Below are 22,607 nucleotides of genomic sequence, written 5' to 3'. Positions count from 1 at the left end.
GCTCTGCCTGCCGCAGCCAGGAGCCTTATTTCAAGTGCAGGAAAGCACAGAAACCCTTGAAGTATGACCCTTCTCCTTCTCCCGGGACTGCCAGGAGAATGAACTAACTCACATCCCTGCGGCACCGGGATCTGCTGACTGGAAACAGAGAAAAGCCCCAGGATGTATTTGTGTAGTGATTTGTGGTATTACTGCATTTTATGCAGAATGGTTAACTAATTTATGCTTTCACCATGACTGATCTTTATCCTATGAAGTTCAAATACAACTTTTCTCTGAGAGTGAATACTTTTGGAAGCCTTGCTATATCAATTCATAGTTTCATACAACAAATTCGCATACAAGATGTGATACATTTGATGAAATTTTGGCCTGCGTTTCATGAATGCACAGAGGAGATCATTGTATTAGTCCCTCTTGCCCTTAATTTATGAGTTATACTTGCAATACAGTTATGCTTGTTAGCATTTTTAGCTTATCTGCAACTGAAAAAGTGCAAATAAAATGAAAGTCTACTCCCAGATAACTCTGAGTCAGAGAGCAGCATCTGTGCGTTACCTCTCCCGGGGACCCGCGGGCCGGGCTGTCAGCCTGAGGGGAGCGGGGAGATCAGGTAAAGCCACAATGCCGAACCAGCAAACCCAGCACAGCAGGGCCCGAGGAGGTTCAGTTCAGCGGAAGGTCTCCACAGCTATTCCGTGTGGATTTATCCACATTTCTGCCACAACGGTACCTCCCGCAGTGCCATCCAGGCAGCTGTAGCCGTTTCTGACTGAGCCCGAAGCCCTCGGGGGGGTCTCTGTCCGACCTCCCCTCCCTGCAGCGCAGGGCTGAGGTGCTCGGGGCAGGGGGTCCTGGTCCGCAGCCCCCGCAGAGGCCACACGTGTCGGGGGAAGCGGCAGCGGCAGCTCCCCATGCAAACTGCTCGCGCTGGAGACGCTGCCGCCATGAGCTCAGCAGCAGGACATGGCCCTTGGGACATGCCCACAACTCGACAGCACCAGGGGAGGGGACGACACAATCCCAGTATGGATGTTTTTCTTCTGCTTTGTTGTTTTGTTTGGGTTTTGCCTTTTTTTTTTTTTTTTTTTAAAAATAGATATAAAACAAGTCTATGAGGATCAGGAACTCCCCAAGCTGCGTTACCTCCAGGGAAAATCATTTGTGCCAATGGCTTCCACAGCCAAATCCTAGGGTAAAGCCTGCCAGTCCTGCACCGGCGCCTCCGTGCTAGGACAGCCGGTCCTGCACCAACGCCATCTCCAGTGGCCTCAGAGCCGTGACCCAGCGGGGCGGTTTGGGTTCCTGAGCCCAGACCACACACAGCAAGCGGAGCACTGGGAAGTGCAAGGACCCTGCCCGAGTGTGAAGATCCACACCAACGCCTTCGGTACCGACAGCCTGGATTCCTTTGCCATGTCTCCAACCGCCGTGGGGCACACGCCACCTCCCTCCAGACCACTCTGCCCTCCAGGGACAGAAGGCACCCATGGCACACGAAGCCCCGGGAGCCACCTCCTCGTTACGGGGACCACAGCTCTGTTGATGCCAGAGGGGACCAAATTCCTCAGCACAGCCCGGGACAGGCGCTTTCGCTCTGAACGCTCGCACATGTTACTGTCCCGCCATTACAGGGACTCTGCTATTGTGAGCAACAGAAACTGGGCAAAGGTGCTCAGAGGCAGCAGCGGGTGGCACGGCATGCACTCGGTATGCTCCTTCTCCACAGATGACAACGCAGGTGAAATATGAACCAGTTTTCAGTAGAGAGCTTCCCATCGAGGGCTACTCGCCCGCCAACGCAGTCAAACCAGGGCAACTACACCAGGAATACAGCTGCAGCGTCTCCACGGGTCTGTGCAGAGGTGCCACCGAGCAGCATTTTGTTCACACATTCACGTGCTTTTCCCACCTTCCCAGATCTCTAGGGTTCAGCAAATGGCACGGCAGTACCTGACACTGCTTCACCCTTTTACCATCTCGGCCTTCAACGCTCTGCACAGCAGGGTGGCATGGCCCAAGGGTCGCACAAGCCCCGAAGTTCTGCATGTGACAGCACTGAGACAGAGAGGGGCTTCCTCCTCCTGTGGCTGAACAAGCAGCTAGAATAAAAGCATCCTCACCGAGACCAGCGAACCCTGCGCCAGGAGAAGCAGAAGAGAGAGGTGTTCATCCATGATAGCCTTGCTGGCCATTGGGCTTTGCCTAGTGCCCAGGAGACGACAGCTTCAGGAGGACATAACAGCCCAGACACATGAGGAGGTTATTGGGAAGACAGAGCAAAGCTCTTCACTGAGGTGTATGGTAGGAGTGACCCTGCCGAGGATGCAACATCTCCATTTTACACCACTGACTCTACACCAAAACGCTTGATGCCAAATGCACAACCATCTCCACACCTGCCAACTGCATTGCTCTTATGGGACAAAAGCACTTCAGTCATATTTATGCTTCTCATCCTTGTTCTCTGCAGACAGAGCCACTGTCCCCATCTCTTCCAAGGAAAGATGCCTGCAGAAACCTTCCACGCAGACGATCCAGCTCACTGAAGCATGCCCAGAGCTGACTCTCGCCAACAGGCTGAATCCTTTGTCCCCATGCACATGGAGAGAACTGCAACCCTCCTATGAACATAGCATTGCATCTATGAATGTAGCATTGCATCTGTGCTCAACATGAAGATGATACCACAGAGAGGAACAGTCACACCAAAACTGGGTGTTTCTAGTAGAGTTAGGGCCCCAGCGTCAAAAGGATCACACTGAAGACACGACCGTGGCCAGGCCTGTGGACATTTTAGTGCCCACAACCCTCAGGGCAGCCTGCACTCAAGTTCTGGCTCTGAGATGGATCTTAACCGAAGCCTGTAACATCCTTTCTGGAGTACGTGGATGCAGACACAGCTAAAGCTATCTGAGTGTGGCACACCTTATAAATGAAGTGTGTCTGGCCATCTGGCAGAACGGAAAAACAGGAATGCCTCTGGAGTATGCTCTTTTGCCCACAGCATCTAATTTTCTTAAGTCCTGATCTAAAGATTTAGCTTAACTAGACCTTCGCGTAGTAGTCAGGACCATCAAAGTAGGGTACATAATAGGAATTCAGGTTCTTTCTTGGATTCTGGTACTAGGTCTATTTTTAGAGGTGCAGGCTTTAGCAGAGGTAGGGAAGTGCCAGATGGCCGTAGCAGGGTCTGTTATGACCTCACTGATGGACAGGGTCACCTTAACAGAAGCTCTGTGGTGACAGACATCCAAGAGCACATATGTTCACGTTGCTCAGAGTGCGCAAAGATGCAACCGATCTGACATCCTGCTGAAGAGGCCTCGATTCAGTTGATCCCACTGAGAGCGGAGAGCAGCCCTCCCCTGCGGGAATCACGAGCTGCTCGTTGCGGAGTGCTGTCCCAAACCCAGCCGAGAGAGGGGACCACGAAGAGTAAAGAGGGGAAGCTGGCAAGTGAGATTTGTCCCCCTGCAAAAGCTCGTTGCCAAGCTAGGAAACCCACTGACAGCACAACTGACCTGGAACTTGGTGCCAGCGACAGAGAACGGAGATTCTGGAGATACAGGCACCCACAGGGCCACTGAGGACGGTGACACTGCAAGGAGCACAGGATTTACAACCACAGCAAGTCTGGGCAGGATCGTTTGTGTTTCTGTCTGCTGATTCTCGAACATGACACTCCTGCTGCAGAACAATTGGGATTAGCACCAAAGATTCGGGCGCTCTCATCTCCACAGTGACTTAAAAGATTTCCTGGACGGGGAGGCTCTGGAGAAGACCTCTCAGGAGGATGCTTTCGGGGAGGCTTTGCGTGCTGGCAAACAGCAGTGGTCAGTGCAGATGCTCTGAACAAAGAATGTGCTAGAAAAGGCTTCATTCTTCCCCTCAGCAGCGGGAATATCAGAATCATTGCTCTACTAAACCTAAGGGATGCAACCTCCATGGACTTGCCTAACCTCCTTCTGGAGCCTTGAATCTGCACCAACTGTGGCAATGAGATGCACAACCGCGCGCTGCGTGGAAATAGTTCATTTTGTGGCCTTAACTTGCTGCCTAATTTCATTGACTGTCCTCGATTCTCGCATTTAGGCAACCAATAAATCACTCAACTTCTCCATTTTTTCTCAGACCCCACTGTATTCTCCTGACAATCTCTCCACATTTGCCTCTTTTTTTTAATTCAGCTTCTATTCATCTGCAAAGTCTTGTGGCCCACCACTGGCAATCTCCATCTGCTGCAGGACTTGCCTGCTTATGTCTATCCTTTGCTTTTTAGCTTTCAACCACTGTTTTTTTTTTTAAGCAAACTTTGAGAAAGCCTACTTGACAGCTTTTGGGAAGCCCTGGTACACTGTGTCAATCCTCACCCCAGTGCTTGTTGACTACTTCAAAGACTTGTAGGACATCTAGTGGACTTCCTCCTAAAAAGGTTATAAAATGAGGAAGAGTCAATAAAATATTACTTTATTCTAGTTTTCACTAATTTGCAAGATGCAAAAAAATTTAAAAAAATCAGACTTACTGGTCTTTATATCATGGCAGGGGTGCTAGCCTATTACAATAATGAAAATAATGCAGTTAAAGAGTTTAGCCTTAAGCGAGACTTCTTTTCTGTGTATGAGGGGAAAAAAAGATGATGCACAGTGACTACGTAGTTTTTATTCTAGTGGTAACTACAGAGATGCTGAACAACAACTATGAGAGGGGAGTACCTTAAAATTAGCACTTCTAGGTAGGAGTTCTCAGCTAGGATCTCACTTTTAAGGATCTCACCGATGATCTCTCTGGAACAACATTTTCAGTAAGCCCCGGAGCGCAGAGCAAGTAACCGAGGAGCAGAAGAAAGCCGAGTCGGTGGCAAGTGTTCCAAGGGTGAGCGGGGACAACTCCTGCAGTTACAGCGTGCAAGACTGACACCGATCCTGAGGTAGATGTTAAACCCAGTAAGAACTTGATTATTTAATGATTTGATTTGGTTGCTAATTTTGATATTACTCAAATGGGTCACCTGGAACTTAACAGCAACGCTGTATCATGTTTTGCCTTCGGAGAACGTATCACAAACCAATTACAGGCTTACAGAGCAGATCGAGGTTGTCCAAGGGAACCTAACCTTAACCAGCGCTCCTGGCTCTGTGGGGAGATGCCCAGCCCCAGATGAAGCCCTCCAGACTCCACACACACGTTGGGATTCCAACTGTGCAGCCAGCCTTGAGGACGGGCACCTAATTAAGAGCAAGGCCCCTACCTTTCACCTGCCGCCCAGCAGCCTGAAGCTGGACAAATACTTGTTGCAAGCTCCAGAAGATAAGAAATGAAGAAGTTAACCAAGAAAAGCAGGGAACTAGATATAGAAAGGATTTGTATCCATTTCTTTTAAGACCGTTGAGCTACTGAAACAATGGGAAGTGCATAGTACAAAAGAGCACCAGAAGATATTAGCAACTAATAATGATACAGTTGCTTAAAAAAATCAACAGAAATTCTGACTGTCTGAGCTAATATCAAACACAGTGCCAGAAATGAGTAAAACATAAATCAGCCTGAAATAAAAATGATCAGAAGACACTAACGATGACAACTTACAGCATCAACAGACCAGAAAATTTACAGAGCTGGAAACAACCAGCCTGTGGTCAGGCATTTGGATGGCAATAAAAAGGACCGACTGCTGTCAAGAGCTCTGGAATAAGGTACAGATAAGCCCGAGTCCACCACGTGCAGACTAGTGCTTTGCTGAAACAAGAGAGATGCAGAATTCAGAATTACTCCTCTCCTCCCAGGCTACCAGAAGCAGCAGTGCAAGTCTTTGGTCCAGGGAGCCTCTTGGTCTTTATGCTCTGTAATGTCAATAAAACTATTCTGCTGAGTCCAAATTCCTTCTGCAGGAGGCCAAATAGCCATGACGTGGTTTTTTTTTTAAAGTAAGTAATGCTACAGACTTTTTTTTTATTATTTATTTTACAGACCTCAACAAATCAGCCCAGGAGAAAACACTTTAAGCAACTTTTTTTTTTTGTATTTCAAATTCCCTTGCATTCTGAACAGTTCAAATGTCAGCCTAAGAGTGCTTTAAGACAACCAGATCCCTGCTCCTTGGAGACATAGTGCAAGTGAGATAAACGGGCTAAGAGTGCCAAGGCACTGACAAGAGGTTCACAGTAACTGGCACGGGAAATCTGGGTACTTTGTACTGTTCCTTGATACACCTGCTTGAGCTCAGTAGTCTTCTACTAAGGAACAGGGATGTTCAGTTCATGCCCAGAACATCTGTAGTACCTCAGCCTGACCACTGAACTACTCGTGATACTGTGAGGTTTTGTTGCTACGTGGTCAAAACAGCACGAGGTGTTCTGTTACCGAAAATGTTACGGAAAAGTGAATCTGGAAAGAACCTAGCGTCAAAAACTTTTAAGTTCCCACTTTGGGAAGGGGGAAAAAAAAACCACCAGCAAATCTAATAGATACTAGTTTTAAAAGCTAAGCAGCACCTTGGGATATTCATAACGTTGACCTTGATTCTTGACCGCAAGAGGAAGCTGCTGGCAGAGCAGCAGATTAATTAAGACAGGAGCAAAGTTCAGAGAAACGAAGGGGATCAAGGTTAAAGGCAGCACAGTCAGAGAGGAAGCCTAAAACTTGAGCAGCAATATAATGGAGACAAGATCAGGCTTGGAAGGAAGTTAGAAAAGTGAAAGAGAAATCAAGAGGATTTTTAAAATGCTGGGATAGAAGTAGCTAGAGGACTCGTTCCCACCTCGTGCATGACAAGTGATGCACGCTGGAGGGAAAAGCAGCTCTGCTTGGAAGGCTGGACGGTGCACCAGGCCCGGGGGAGATGAGAGGTTATCTGAGCTCTTGGAAGATGGATTTAATTTGCATGCTTTTCCAGCGGCAGCTGGCTGGCCGTGTCAATCAATGCTCCATAATCTACAGCTCTATTGTTATCAGGTCTTCAGCCGCTTCTGCACATGCTCCCGTGTGCTGCTGTGCTGCATGCAGAACTCCAGCCGGGACAGCAGTCAGCTGCGGAAAGCTCAGCATGCATGTTCTGTCTGCAGACGAGGAAATTCCGATTTCCCGTTCTGTCAGGGAATTGTCACCTTATGAGTGGCCAAATGGGAAGAGTCACCTCTCTCTCCAGCTGTGGTAAAAGCAGACACGTTTCTTTGCTAACGAGGAAGCTATTTTAGGCTGCAGATCTCCTACCACCACTCTTCATGTGGAAGTACACGGCTATAAGGATAGTACAGGAGATTGTGTCAAAGGCTTTGTACGACAACCACCAGAGCCAGCCCTCCCAATGCAGGAGGCCATCAGGCATGCCAGGCACGACTTGTCCATGGCGAATCCACGCTGGTCATTCCATTCTTTTGCTCCCCCGCTTCCCTCACTCTTCCTGTCCCAAGCTCAGAGCTTTCATCAGCTTGCCTGTCTGCCTGGGCAACATCTGAGCACCAAGTGCATGCTGGCTGGTCATGCAGGATGACTCGGTGGCCAGTAGGCCAAGAAGGGTTCCAGCTCAGCTCATGCTGAAGTCTTTCCCCAGGACCATTAAGTGTACAGACTAAAGAGGGGACTGAACTCAGCATCAGAAGGTGAAACACAGAGTCGCAGCAGGGTAACTTGCAGCACTTGTGCTGCTCCCTGGCTGCGCCCTTCGTGCGAGCTGTCACTTGGTATCCTCCGAGAAAGCCGCCTCCGAGCTTGTCACCAAGCGCAGGAGCTCGTCACGCAGAGCTGAGGTGCAGATCCGCTCCCCAGCACAGCTACAGTGGAGCGTTTGCGTGTCCATCTTCTTGCTGATCGTTCTGCAATGCCACATCGAAGGGCTGGAAAAGTAAAAGAGGGACCTTCCTTCCCGCAGGGGCTCTCGGGATGGTGCTCCAGCTCCTGAGGCGGGGCTTGTGCCTTGACTCCCAACCTGCTGCTCTGAGGCAGATGCCTCCTTAGGAGCTCCTTCCCCCCACGCAGGGACTCTCAAAAAACCCGCTCAGAAAAGCCACAGTGTTGGGGCTCTGTGCTCGCTGCTCAGCCAGGGCTTCTCCTTTCCATCTGGGAAGTTTAGCTGACTGACTTTTTTCATTTCCCGCTGTCTGTACTCCTCTCCTAGCGTAGTCTTTCTTCAAAAACCAAGGTATTTGTCAAAAGCAATGATTGCTAAGTTACAAGGTACGTGGGTGCTACAAGTGAACCCCTACAACCAATGAGACCCGACTCATACAAACGGCCACAGGGGACACCAACAGCATCTCAGCCGCAGGACTACAACTCCATGCCATCACTCTACACGCCATCCGTCTCCCTGTGGATGAGGCTATGGCCCCCGTTAGCTCAACACCACCCCAGTCTCGCTTTAGGATAGAGTTCTCCAGAGGAGGATCATCATCAGTCAAGGCAGACTCTGTAGCGCACCAAGAAAACAAAAGAGAAGGTGGAATAGATAGCTCATCCCTTCGCATGCAGGACACACAGAGATAGTTATGAAATGGGTACCATAACAAGACAAGCCGACCTCCCCAAAGGCTGGTGCAGACCTCCAGGAGGGAGACGATCGATTCACTGCAGGAAATTAGAGAGCTGTATTTCATTAAGGTACCAAAATCCTCCACAATCCTCCTCCTCCTCTGCAACCTACGCATCTGCATCACCTGAGGTTGGCATCAGAGATGAGCGAAGAACAACAGTGCCCTCTACCAAAAGAAACAGCCAACGACTTCTGCAACCTCCCGTCCTGAGCCAAGCGGCCGGGACAAACAGCCCTGCTCTCCAACGGAGGGCAGCTCGGGCTGGGCTCTGGACAACGTGGTCCAGGTTCAGACCACTGGGGCCAAGCACACACCCCAACACTTCATCCACCTCAGTGGTGATGTGCTCTGCTGCCTCTGATGTACCGGGCTGGAAAATACTTCTGACTCTTACACAACGCAGGAATGGACGATTCAGGAACAGCGATGCTGGTCATTTTTTTTTAAATCCCGTTGTTATACCATCTGCTCTTCCAATATCTACACTGGCCACTAGGAGAGACGGTGAGGGGACAGGCCCAGCCAGCAAGATGCTCTTGCTGTCAGACTTCTGAATAATTTGAAGTATCCAACAACTGTTATTCCAAATTGCAAAACATTTCTTACACAAGAAGCTCATTTCTCGATCAAAAGTTGATTCAAGTTCCTAATTCTTTCTTCAGAAAGCCTTTCCACCACCTCCACTGCTACCCGCAGGTACCAAGGAAGTAACTAAATACACCCCCATCATATGAGAGGGGTGCATTCCACCCTTAAAATTATTTTTATTTTCTCAGAAAAAGAAGAAATGTCAAAGACTAAGTCCACTAGGAACTCAGTTAACATGGTTTCATGTATTAGTAATTTAGACCCTATGATGATGGAAAACAACTGGAAATCTTGCCACAAATAAACGGGCAGACAAGGAGCAGTAAGGAGAGGTCTCTGCCGCACAAAACAGACAGTTCGCTGGACACCACCGACTCCCACATCCTTCCACAGGTATCAAAGCAAGATAAAAGAGATCCAATAAAGAAGATACTCGCGCCACGGTTATTGCACACCCAGGATCAGCCGTAGCTCTTAGTCCCACCCTCCCACAACACGCTCTCCACAGCCCCGACCGCAGCCGGTGTCGGCACCTTCCTGGTCTGCTCGGCCGCGCCCCTGCGTCTCCCAGCGCCGAGGGTCTGCCCACCCGTTGAGAACCCCTACCCCGGGAGCAGGCGTATCTGCAGCGCACCCGCCTCCTGGCTCTGCAATCATCTGAGCCGGGGCACTGCCAGAGCACCCCACGTCTCGGCTGCTTCACAGGCAGGAGACGGCAGCACGTCCCTGAGGGGTGGGGAAGTGGCCGCAGGAAAACCCAGACCCCGTGCGTCTGGAAGTGCTCGTCAGCCCACCGGTTCAGACGCAGCCTAATTAAGTTTGCAAAGAGCTTTCCTACATTTCTCTCCACAGACAGATCTGTGCATGGAAGCAGATAAACAGCACAGAATGTTTGCTAGAGGAGACGGCACAGCATCTCTCCCAACAAACACAACTTGGGAGAGGCAAATAGTAGCAAGGTGATACCCGACAGTCTTGGATTTCTACCAAGGCCAGGTTCCAGGCTTGCAGTGCACGGGGGAGCTTATGCTCCGTTCTCACACCTTCTCTCAGTCCACGGACGAGTTACTGTGACAACAGGCTGCTCACACATACGCACTGAAGCATTTGGCACATTCCGCTTCACACCCCCAAACTTGTCCTTTCATTTCTGGGTGTCGCTTCCCGAGAGATCAGCGAGCTCTGTACAGCAGGTGAGGTCTGTTCCATCACCGAAATCAGGTGGGAGGCACGGCCAGGAGCTGCCGCAAAAGGTGATTTTGAAAAACGCATGGGAGCGAGGGTCAGGGGAGAGAGAGACCATAGCTCGGGGTGAAGTGAGCCCAAACTGGATGCTGACACCACCACAGGACCACCACATTTCAAGGTACAATAAATAAATGCACATTTTACGGTGCCTGCAACCTACCCCAAACAGCTATTTTGTCTTAACTACAGTTACCAAATGTTCCTCTGCAATTTTAACCAAAGCTGCAGGTCCTTCTCCCAACATGTCCCTGGACCACAGACTCAGCACTACTCTGTAATTAACCCAAAGCAAGAATGAGTTGTGTTCAAAGCGGAGGTGCAGCCATTCCAGTGCCAACTTCAGCAGAAAGTTGTCCAGCAACTGACAAACTAGGTCCTGAAAAATTAATAGTCATATTTAATTTCATATATTGCAAATACTTCCTAGTGATATTACTGAGATTTGTGTGCGCAAGCTTAGCACGTGCGTAGTCCCAGCCCTACGAGCCGTTACTCAATTCCCGTCCAAGAAGGGATCCCACCATCGAGGCTTTGGTTCCTCACCGAGCACACAAAGGCTGCTTGCATTTTGAATTTCTCTTATTAGAGCTGCACAGCTCCCAACAGCAAGCGCGGGCAGACGAGGAGAACAAGACCAAGACCGATGTGAATCCAGATTCCTGAGGACAGTGATTGGAATGACAATCAATTCCTGATCTGAAGTTAACAGCTCCTCGTGCCGTAGCACTAACGCCTCCACATACTGGAAACGCCTTGTACGAGACACCCCAGGCTCACGTCTGCCTCTTGGCAACACATGACGCTATAGTCATCTCCTGAGCCACTAACATGCCTCCTCTTGTTGTTTCAAGAAGTAAAACGTTAGTGTGTAACTACGGAGAAGATTTTCTGTTAAGTGCAAGATCCTGCATTTTATCCTACTGAATTTCATCCCACTTCTGCTACGCGAACTCATCCAGCTCTGAACGTAAAGCGTTCTCACCTCTTAAGACGTCACAAGGAAACATTAGCAGTGCATTTCAGTTTTCTTTTGGCCACAGCTATTAGTGAAAGCATTTAGTAGGTGAAATCATTAATCAGCTAGTGACAGATGACAGATTTCCAGTGCTCCCCCACATTTCCTCCAACTTTGCTAATAATTTCCCACGTAACACTGTCCTGAAATACGAGCAAGCTGGAACAACGGCATTTCCTTAGCCAACACAGTCAATCTCCTTTAGCACAAAAATGTTCCTGGATAAACACCGTTCTGTCCTACCCCTTTTCCCATCTTCCCCCATCTCTTTCTGCCTTCAAAATCTACTGTGAACACTTTTGTGCCAGTGAACTCAGAGCATCGTAACTGGGGCCGCCCCAGCGCTCCCACACACAAGGGTCACCGTTACCTCATTGAAATCTTCGCTAACGTGCCACTAGTTTTCCCCATTATTTTTTCAGAATGCTGGTGTCCTTTGTTGGTTGGGGGGTGCAAGGGCAGGGCTGCCCCCAAAAGGGAGGTGGGCCAGGAACCCAGGAGACCCCACAGCCAGCAGGGCAGTGGCCTCGCTGGCCACGACTCAAGCAAGGCAAGTAGGACAGACCCAGAGATGGTGGCCAGGTCCCACCAGGAGTCCGGCTCACAAGGCAGTAGCACAACGATGGGGCAGGTCTCAAGACAAGCCAGGAAGCCAATATGCAGGTTGGGGTTAAGGTCAGGTCTAATGATCACTGGGCAGGTCCACAATCATGAGGCAGGTCTGAGGTCAAGCTGGGAAATCAGTCCATGGGTCAGGGTCTGGACCAAGAGGGTCCATGACCAGCCATAGGCATGACTATGACTGAACTGGAGACCAGGACTCCTCCAACATAGTTCAGGCAGGGACTGAAAGCCGCAGCCTTAAACAGAGCTTCTGGGATGAGTGGTGGGGAGGAGACCCCAGGTGAAGTTGGTCAGGGACATTAAGACACATTAGTGCCCTCAGAGCCCTGATATTCACAGAATCGTTTAGGTTGGAAAAGACCCTTAAGATCATCCAGTCCAACTGTTAACCCAGCACTGCCAAGCCCACCACTAAACCATGTCCCCAAGCACCACATCTACACATCTAAATACCTCCAGGGATGGTGACTCAACCCCTTGGGCAGCCTGTTCTGGTGCTTGACAACCCTTTGGGTGAAGAAATCTTACCTAATATCCAATCTAAACCTCCCCTGGCACAACTGGAGGCCAATTCTCCCTAGCTGGCAGTATCAGTCCCACCATAGCCTATCCATCCAGCCTCGTGCCCGTTTTGACAGGGAACTGTTCTGGTAGGTTTGGACCTTTATCTAATTAGCTTTGATCTTATCTCATTCTCATTGCTTAAGAGCTCTACACCCTCTTTCTTTACTCTTTTATTTGTACAGCTGAAGAATCTACTATTACTCCTCTTAACATTCTCAAGGCTTAGCCCAGTTTTTGGCAAGTTGCATCTTACATGTGTGATTTCAGATCCCCCCGATACAGATTGTTTTTTTGCAGATGAATCCTAGTCGTTCTTTGACAGCTTTGCTTACTCCTAGAGGCCTAGGGACAATTGCTTTTGGATTCCCTACCTGCAAGATTTCTCTTTTGCCAGGAATACATCAGGGCAGGTTTTTGTAGCTTTGACTTAAAATATCCACTCAAAATTCACTGTATTTTAACTCACAGTCAATTCCATTTACTTGCCTACATTTTTCTTCTTTATCAAATATAAAAATCTAGACTCTAGCCTTATTACCCGGATATCTTACACCATCATTTTTCAAAGCAATGTCCAGGTATACGTTTTTGTCCTATCTCTGTGCCTGCACAGCCCATGCATCACACACACTTCCTACCCTCAGCTTTCCTGTTACCTCTGCCTTTCCTTAAAGCACAGACACGCTGCTCTGGCCTGTTCTCGCCCACGACAGCTGTTGGACTGACCAAATCACTTGGCTCAGCTTCTTCCCCTCTGCACTCGTAAGATGGTGTTTGCATTCCAAACACCTCAGCCTTACCCCACAGGCCACCATCATTCCATCGGCAGAGAAGACAGCCTCTTCTCAGAGCAGCCTGCCGGCTTTGCTGCTGCTTTAACCTGTCCACTTGCCTCCTCTCTTGTGTTCCTTCAGGCAAAGATACGTCAACGTCCATCTGATTTTCCTCCTCTTATACTCAAACTAGCAATGCAGAAAGCAGCCTGTCAAAAACAACCCCCTCAATTCTTGGTTTAAAACCACTTTGATTTTCTGAGGGACCAGACGCTTGGGCAGAGTCCCTTCACCGAGTGCCCCTTCTCGGAATGCTTTCAGTAGCTGAATAGCAGGTGACTTACCAGTGCGGGAACCACCACTCGCCTGTGCCTGGGCCATCACCACCTCAGGCAAAGGGCTTTAGCTCTAGCACAGGCAACACGGGCATGTCTCCTTCCCTCAATGATGATGCACGTTAGGCAGCTCATGCTCAGGGACCTGGTGCTCTCTAAACCCTGCACTACATGGTCCTTGGGGACATGCTGAGGAGGAGAGGAAGGAGAATGAGAAGTAGACATACATATAGGCTGAAAAACAGTCACTGACAAACAACCTCTTTTTCTGTTTCATTTTAGTCAGAGCCCTACATGCATTCACACTGTGAAAGACCATCTTCCTACATCACTTGGAGACAGATCTGCAGTCTCTCAGGTACAAGTGCTGCCCACCCATGGTACCCGTCACATCCCCTGGTGACACTCCACAGCACCTCTGCAAGCATGAACGAAGCTCCAAATGGCTGCTCGACAAGTAGGAGCGCAGTCCCTCTGGTCCAAAGCTCCACCAGTGCCTCTGCTCGGGGAGACAAAGACATTCTGGTGCAGAACCACAGCTGCAGCTGAGATCGAGGAGGGCACTCCCACCGCCCTGCGGCAGCTCTGCACACCGTAATCTCATAACAGACCCAGAGACAGGCAGATCTGACCAGCTGGTGTTTGCATGCGGGTTCTGACACCCACAGATCCCAGACCACCAACAGCTGGGGGGACAACCCGATGAGCTTGATCCTGTATGGGCAGAAAGTCAAGGCCTGTTTCAACCACATGGAAGGCACAAAAAGATTAATTCCCTGAATCCAACAGAAATGTCACACCACTTTAAGTAGAATGTGGGGTATGGTGTTAGAGGAGGTGCAGACAGGAATATAAGTGTGCAATGAAGCTATGGCATTGATAGCTAGAACTTGGATCTCCTCTTGGGATGTCAGGATGATACAAGAAGGATCATCTCTATGGGAAAACGGGCAAAAGCAGAGATCTCCAACTCAGTAGGGCCAGAAGAACTAAATTTAGAGCATACAGAAAGTTTGAGTTATTTACCAAAGAAACTCTGTTTAGGCCCCAAAGGATTTCAGTTCCACAGACAGGAGATATCTAAGGAGACCCTCACTGGGAAGTCAGAAACTTAAGTTTCTGCCTTGGGGCCTGTAACAGAGATGGGCAACAGGCCATCTCCCTTTAGAGCCAGCAAGCACTGCAGCGCCTACGAGGTGGGACCTGAGAGGGAAGCGCTGACCCAGAGGCACCCATAGAGAAGAACTTGGCTCATTTAGGTAGATCAATATGCAGCTCATGGCCTCTTCCCTCAAAGCATGAAACTATATGCAGGTTAAAGGAACATCCTAATACCACCTCCAAAATGTCAACCCTGAAAGTTGCTCTGTCTGAATTTCAATGAAGATCACAATGAATTTCCTGAGCTGCTCTCATCCTTGTCACAGTCATCTTCAATCTCTTCCAACAAGAGTCTAGTCAGGTATCTGCTGCTGCTTTCCTCAATCGATAAACACAGTTGGAGATGTCCGCAAGTCTGATGTGGCTTTCTTCCCCAGCAAAGTATAGTCAGGCAAAAACCCTTCCACCAGAGCACAGCCTAGTCAGCTGTTAGGCTATACTTAAACTCAGGAGACAGACACTTCCCTTTCTTTGATCTTGATGAGAAGTGGCAGAGCAACATCATGTCCATACAGATAAACTACTTCTGTGCACAAACATCATGGCCTTATCCAAACACTCTGTACCTGAAAAACCGTGCCCAAGCTTTGTCTGGAAAAGTAAGTCGGCAAAAGCCAAAACCATGCCGGGGAACGTGCCAAGAACTAAACAGTACAGACAACCGGAGGAAAATGCTCATACCTCTGCTCCACCTTTAGTGTCTAAGAACCATCTGTTCTTCACATTTCACTACACAACTTCAATTCAACCCAAACACGTAACATTCTCCATTAAAGCACCCAGCAAACGTGAACTCCTAGATACAGGAAGGGCTTATAAACCACATCGATAAGTCTATTCTCTTTTTCATGCAGCATCACAGAGGACAGGGCAAACAGCCCCTGCACACTGAGATGGCTCCAGAGTAGAGCTCCAAAGCAGCACAAGAGGAAGGAAGGTGGGACCTCCTCAGGGGAAGTCCCAACTCATCAGCCCTAATCACTCCTGAAAAAGGAGGAATATCCCATTCAAGTCTTTACTGTCATCAAGCTTTTCCCATCAGCACAACAGGAGCACATTTGCTTCACTTCCAGTGGGCCCAGGGTACAGCCGAGTGCACAACCCACGCACAACAGGAGTGTGCAAAGGCAGAGGTGACCAGCGCAGCAAGATGAAGCACATACAAAGATAATTTGAAGGAAGAATACAAATGAGCACTGGGAACACAAGTGGGAGCTGCAGACTAGAGAGCTAACAGCCGGACCAGTTCAGAGGCAGGGGGAGAAAAGCTTTGCTGATGAGACCCTGCAGTGCACGGGTGCGAAGTGCTACCCGTGGAGTTTCACTCCTGCTACACCCTCCACGGCCACGAGACCAGGTCCCAAAGGCACCAAATACTTTATCCACAGGGACCAGTGTGCAGGTGTCCCAGAGGGCACGCGACCTGCCACGTACTTGTCACAGCACGCGCAGAGTTTGTGGCTCACTTACGGAATCCAAGCATCCTGGTAAGGAGATGCCTGAGGGTGCAAACACAGGCGTTTAAAACACTCAGGAAGGACTGGGATTAGAGCAAAGAAAAGACTTTGTAAGTGGGTTCAGGCTTCCAGAAACTAATTAAAAGTAGTTGTTGTGCAAAACAGAGAACTGTATTTTATTGATTTTCTTTTCTCTTCTACAACTTTGTTTCTAACTTTGCAATCAAGGTTTAATTCTGACCAGAATCCAGCTGTGTGAATTTTAAAGCTTGTTTAATATGCAAAGTGAACTTTTCACTGAATCTGTCAAACCAGGACCACTTCTGCCCTCTCCTAAGTAATATATTGGAAGAAAAATAAAATCCAGATGTTCTCTTCAGTTGCTTTACACCAGGACAAGTTCAGGCTTGCCAGAAGCGCTTCCCACCCAGTCCTCAGGCTGGGAGCGGAACGCTGCCCGGGCAGCTCTCGGTGACAAGGGGTAAGCTGTGGTGATACACCTCACAACAGCGGGAAAACCACTGAGTCATGGTGACCTCCAAGAACACCGTACTGTTTGGCACATGCAATCCACAGCTCCTCCTGACACCGCTATCGTCCAGGAACAGCAAATTCCTGTTAGGTGGTGGCTGGTGCTGGAGATGGAGAGCCAGGAGTGCCAGGGCTGAGTCACAGCTGGTTTTAGTATTTTCTGTCTGACTAGAACAAACACATGTAGATTACAGAGGGACATGTGAAAACACAGGGACTGGTGACAAGGGCAGGGAGTGACAGGCCAAGGGGCATGGCCTGAAGCTGCAGGAGGGGAGATGGAGATGGGATGTGAGGCAGAAATCCTTCCCTGTGAGGGTGCTGAGGCCCTGGCACAGGGTGCCCAGAGAAGCTGTGGCTGCCCCTGGCTCCCTGGCAGGGTTCAAGGCCAGGTTGGATGGGGCTTTGGGCAACCTGGGCTAGTGGAGGGTGTCCCTGCCCATGGCAGGGGTGCCACTGGGTGGGCTGGGAGGTCCCTTCCAACTCAAACCATTCTAGAATTCAGTGAAACTCAGGACCCATCTACTGCTTTCTTTTGAAGTCTTCTACAATGTAATGCAGTGTTGGAGGCTCAGATCAACAGTCACGGTTCTCTTGCTCCATCACTCGCTGTTGCCTGCAGAAGACCCTACCCCTGCAGCGATCTCTGCAAAAGGGACTGATGATTGCTCTCTCATGAGAGTTCCACACACTTACCATGGGTCAGCGTGTCTACTGCTGGATGCTAATGCCCTCAGTAACATAGACTTTGAGCAATACAATTCTTCAGATGCATCCATCACCCATCGCAAAGAATGGGCAAACTCAGAGACCGCTAGAAATTTAAAATGAATGCTTCTGAATTTCCGGGGTTGTTCAGTGTGTCTGCTGAGAGACACTCAGATCTAAGAAAACAGCTTACCTTGCCGTGGATCATATTGTCGCATCTGCACCTCCTCAACACATTCTGCTGGGAACCAGCCAGTTCTTCCTTTCACGGTTCCTTCCCAAAAGCCACCTTCGCCAATACTCAGCACTGTGGGAAGAAACAAACAGGTACAGGAGAATCAGCAGCGCTCCCAGAAAAAGGGAAGGCCAGAATGACCATCGTGTAGTGTTACTGCAGCAGAGACACGACAGGGCAGAGCACAGAAAATTTGTCTGGGGTCAGGAGAGGTCTGGAGGAAGAGAGCACCTCAAGAAGCCTTCAAAGCTTCTTTCACTCATGTCCAGAAGAGAGACGGTGTCCTTCATGCAGCCACGTGCTGCAAAAACGAAACAGCAAATCGGTAGCATCCACCTCTGTAAAACGGATTGTTAATGGGGGACCCAGACATAACATGGGCTCTGTTAGAACCGTTTCCTGGAAAGATGCTACCTACTGTAACTTCTGACATCCTCAGAGCAACAGAGAAATCACAGACCCATCAGGAAAATGAGATGCAGAGAGGGAAAGAAATTGGCCGTGGAGACCAACACAAGTCACTCCGAGAACTGGGTTGTCCCGACTGGCCCGTGCTCAAAAACCAAGAGCTGTTTCACTCTAAATGACACAGCAAACAGGAAGGCACTTCATTGTCACAGCAAAATTCTCCCAGCCCATTAAGCCTTGTTTTTACTCGCTCAAAGCTTAGAGAAACAGAAGGAAAGTCTTGAAATGTGCTTTGAAGATTAAATGAATTCAGAGTCAAGGAGATTTTAACAGAGAATCACATCAGGAGCATCCTCATTAAACCAGGGAACTATCAGCTTGAACCCCACACCAACTATCGGCTGAAAAGGACGGCTTTCAGGCAGCCAGGACACAAACTGCTGAAGAGGCACAGACAAAACCAGTGCTTCTTATTACACCTGAAGAATGAACTGGGGTCCAAAGCAGACTAGCCAGCACAGCTCAAGGTTACAAAACAGTTTGAGGTTTCTGCTATGAAAACCATTGCCAGCAAATGTCTGTTTGATGTCTCCTACTCCCTGCAACTGGATCCCCCACACCTCATGCTAGCAGGCTCTGCAAGGAAGATCTAGATTGTTTGGGACATTTGAAAATGCATCAGATGTAACCGTTACATTTCCTACGGCCACAGAGAAAACGATTGTCATTCCCAGAGCACCCAAGAGAACAGAAACATGCACAATGCAAGAGAGAAAAAAGGGGGATGAGAATCATTACCAATCTTTCTGGATGTTCCCCATGTATATATGATATCCAGAGTGCCCAGATATTATCCCTATTTTATCCAGAAAATGGCTGATGCGCATCTCTCCCTTGAATTCAAGCACTTACAAGGCCAATTAATTGCACCATCCTGATCCAAGAAAGCGGAGGAGAGCAGTTCCACATGTTTGCAGGTTACTGTGGCTCACAACGCTTTCCCAACTCCTTGTAACACAGTGGTCTCCAGAACAGATTGTGAATTAATGTGTTAGATGTAGTCTATAAAATGCTATAGATCAAGAGAAACTGCTCCGTGTCACCTGAAAGTGATAAGCTTTTGATACATCCTTTGGAAAACATTTTGGTGTAGCATTTGTAACAGCGATTCACTTGACATCCAGACAGAAAATAAACAGAAGAGTCTGTGTCCTGGGGTCCCTGCTGTCAACGATCCCACAGGTATCCCCTCAACATCATCTGGACAGCAAGTTCTTAAAACGAAGCCCACCACATCAAGAGATCCCCTTGGTTAGCACACAGACGTGGGCCACCTTGGGACTTGCTTTGAAACCCCGCAGTACAGAGAGGGGACACTAAACTGGACTCAAACTCCTCAACAAATCCCTGGACAACAGGTGAAGGAAAAGGCTGACGTCGGGTCTATTTTAAACTTGCATTTTTCTTATCTTATGCTTTTTTCCTATGGCTGTTTCTCCAACTTTGTAATCATAACTTAACCTTGCAGCTTTGATAGCAGAAACTTCATCTTCATTTTGAGCTTGCCTACAATCTGAAACGCACTCGAGGGAATTTGACAGAGAGAGCTGGTTCTGCCAGAGGCAGAGACCGCAGGTTTGCAGACAGGCCTCAGGACCTGACCCAGCACAGGGGCACTGACCTTGGGGGCTGCTGGAAGCTCCCTCTGACCATCAGGCAGGTCCCCATAAAAGATGAGGAGCCTCCCGTGCCTGATTACCGAAAAGGCCCTTTGGCAACGGGATGACAGCGATGACCAGCAAGCACGGGGAAACCTTAGTGCTCGTTCTCCTAAGGCTGCACCGCAGCCAGGCAGAAGGAACAGAGCTGATCAGCAGTTAGCTCCAGGTGCAAGAAACCACCACGCAAACGAGAGCACTGGTCCTTCGATCCTCAGTAGGAACAGCTCTCCAGACAAACTCTTTGATAATAATGACGTTTGTACCACAAGGCTATGCAAGTATCCTTGTGCCAGAGCCACACCAACACAGTTACTGCTCGGCTTCTCCACAGCACAAGGATTCTGCACAATTCCCCGTATCCCATTGCTCCACACATTTTTACCTATTGCCTCAGAACGGGCTGGGCGCTCTGCAGGACGCACAAAAATGCCCAGTTTGAAAGGGTGAGCCCCCACCCACCCCCAAAAATCCGTCCTCTCAGATTACCTCCCCATGGAGACACGTCGACCCACAGCCGAAACACGGCGAGACATCTGTCCTGAAGGCCGCAGAGGGCTGTGGAGGCTAGCGCGCTCAACTCCTCTCTCCTGGATGTCTCTGCTTCACCGCGGCACGGGGGGAGGCCGGAGCACTGCGCTCAAACGACCACGCTGCTGCCTGTCCCCTCTGCGTCATCCCGCGTCCTCCACTGCCCCCGGGGCCCCCCCCTGCACCTCCCTCAGCATTCAGGCTTCATGGGGGCTAGCTGCACCACTTTTTGCCCCAGCTAGAAATCTCTACACAAATCACTGTGTAATTAGCTCTCTTCACTACTGCAGTGGTGCCTTCCAAGTCAAAATGGTTTCTTTTCTCTTTTCCTGTCTTGATGCAAAGTATCAGCAAGAGTCCTTGTGCTCTTGCTATGTCCACCGAGGCCAACACCTCTGGGACTCGCTCCCGCTGCTCCTGGGCGTCCGCCACCCGCCCCGGGCGATGGGCAGGGCTGCAAGGGAAAGCTGTCCTTCCCCAGCCAGGCACACAAGTGCCGGTGGTGGGAGTACAACATAAGGCTCACCTCCCGGCTGGCAGATTTACGGGACTTTCCGCTGAGGGAAAAAGCGTGCGATCATGCAGAAGGCAGCACCCCTGACCCCGACATGGACCACGGTCCTACTGCCAGGCTGGGATTTCTGTTGCTGGTAACTGAGCAGTTTTGTTTGGGTTTTGTTTGTTTGGGTTTTTTTTAATCAGTTAACAAACACCTGAATTACTATCGTATCTGATACCCTGACTGGCCGAAGGCACAGGCACAGCCACACTCTGCCAGGTGCTGGTACCTTTCCAACTCGGCTCCCTGCTCACGCCTCACAGACAGCACCGTGGGATTTACCCCTGCACCCATCACCACAGTGCCCTCGTGTCATTCATAGCTACATCCAAACACCACAGTTATTAATAAATTAAGCGCTGCTCCATGCCAGCCAAAGCAAATTCCCCAAAGAAGAGGAACTTCACGATTGTCTGTATCTAGGCATTAGTCTGATCGGAAGCAAGGGAAAAAACAAACAAGCAAGCCTGATTTACAAGGCAGACAGGAGACTCATTTCAGTCTCTTCTCTAGATCTTTTCTTGAGATGCAAACACTCCAGCTCTCCAAAGGTTATGATGTTGTCACCATTTGGAATAGACCCAAATCCCGTACCTTATTTCCCACTGCTCTCGTCCATGCTTTAGAAGCTCTGCTAACACTTCCCAATGGAAAATTTCCCTTTTCTATTACTTTGTAATTCCAGCTTCCAAACCAGCCCTTCATGGAGGAGAGCTCATCCAGAGCCTTCTGTTCTTGCATTGAATGCTTGGCTCTTCAATCACATTGTACTCCTTTTTAAGATTTGCTGCTTCTTGAGGACTGGAAGGACTGAAGTTTCAGTCTGTCTGGCATCAAGCTGCACACTGATTTTAAGGTAACAGCAAATTGAATCTATTCTAATGAAATGAAAAATGTAGAGTTGTCCATATTTCACCAGTTTGTTTCTGAGGATGTTACATGAGACAACATAAAAACCTTGCTCAAGTCAAGATAAACAACATCCACTGCTCTCCCCTCATCCAACAAGCTGCCACCTCATTGCAGAAGGTGATCAGCTTGGTTAAGCAGGATTTCCCCCTCACAAATCTAGGCTGGCTACTCCCAATCACCATTTTGCCCTTCATGTGTTTGGAAATGGTTTCCAGGGTTAGTTGCTCCATCACCTTCCCAGGGATCAAGGTAAGACTGACCAGCTTGGAGGTCCCCACACCCTCTGTCTTGCCTTTCTTGAAGACAGTGGCATTTGCTTTCTTCCAGTCATCAGAAAATTCTCCTGACCACCATGACCTTTCAAAGATGATGGAGAGTAGCCTGACAAAGCCACCAGCCAGCTCCCTCAGCACCCACCGGTGCATCTCATCAGGCCCATGGACTTGTGTATGTCCTGTTCATTTGGATGTTCCCTAACCTGATCCTCCTCCACTGCCCACCTTGCCATGGACTGTCCCTCTGGTCTTGGGGACCTAGGATTACTGAAGCCTGGTCTTACTAGTGAAGGCTGAGGCAAAGAAGCTAGGTACCTCCACCTCAGCCAGCTCATTCAAACTTTTCTTGCTGTATAAACATGCAACATCTTCAGAAACGAGGTACAGACAGGATGAGCTTTGGGCTGGCAGGGAGAGGAGTAGATGGGTGC

At 49.2% G+C, this 22,607-nt stretch overlaps 1 protein-coding gene across 9 annotated transcripts in view; it reads right to left on the bottom strand.

The window, feature by feature from the left end:
• The window catches only part of SHANK3 (SH3 and multiple ankyrin repeat domains 3), a 383,466-nt gene that overhangs the window by 133,407 nt on the left and 227,452 nt on the right, over positions 1-22,607 (bottom strand). For all 9 annotated transcript variants that reach the window (XR_008574833.1, XR_008574834.1, XM_054811562.1 and 6 more), the window contains exon 14: positions 17,732-17,845. Coding sequence is in view for 7 of the 9 variants with exons in the window: in XM_054811562.1 (XP_054667537.1) it covers positions 17,732-17,845 (114 nt within the window). In the remaining 2 variants the exon portion in view is untranslated. The remainder of the gene's footprint in view (positions 1-17,731; positions 17,846-22,607) is intronic.

This window comes from Grus americana, chromosome 1, assembly GCF_028858705.1.
Source record: "Grus americana isolate bGruAme1 chromosome 1, bGruAme1.mat, whole genome shotgun sequence".
NCBI lineage: Eukaryota > Metazoa > Chordata > Aves > Gruiformes > Gruidae > Grus > Grus americana.
This window is presented reverse-complemented; position numbering and strand designations above follow the sequence as displayed.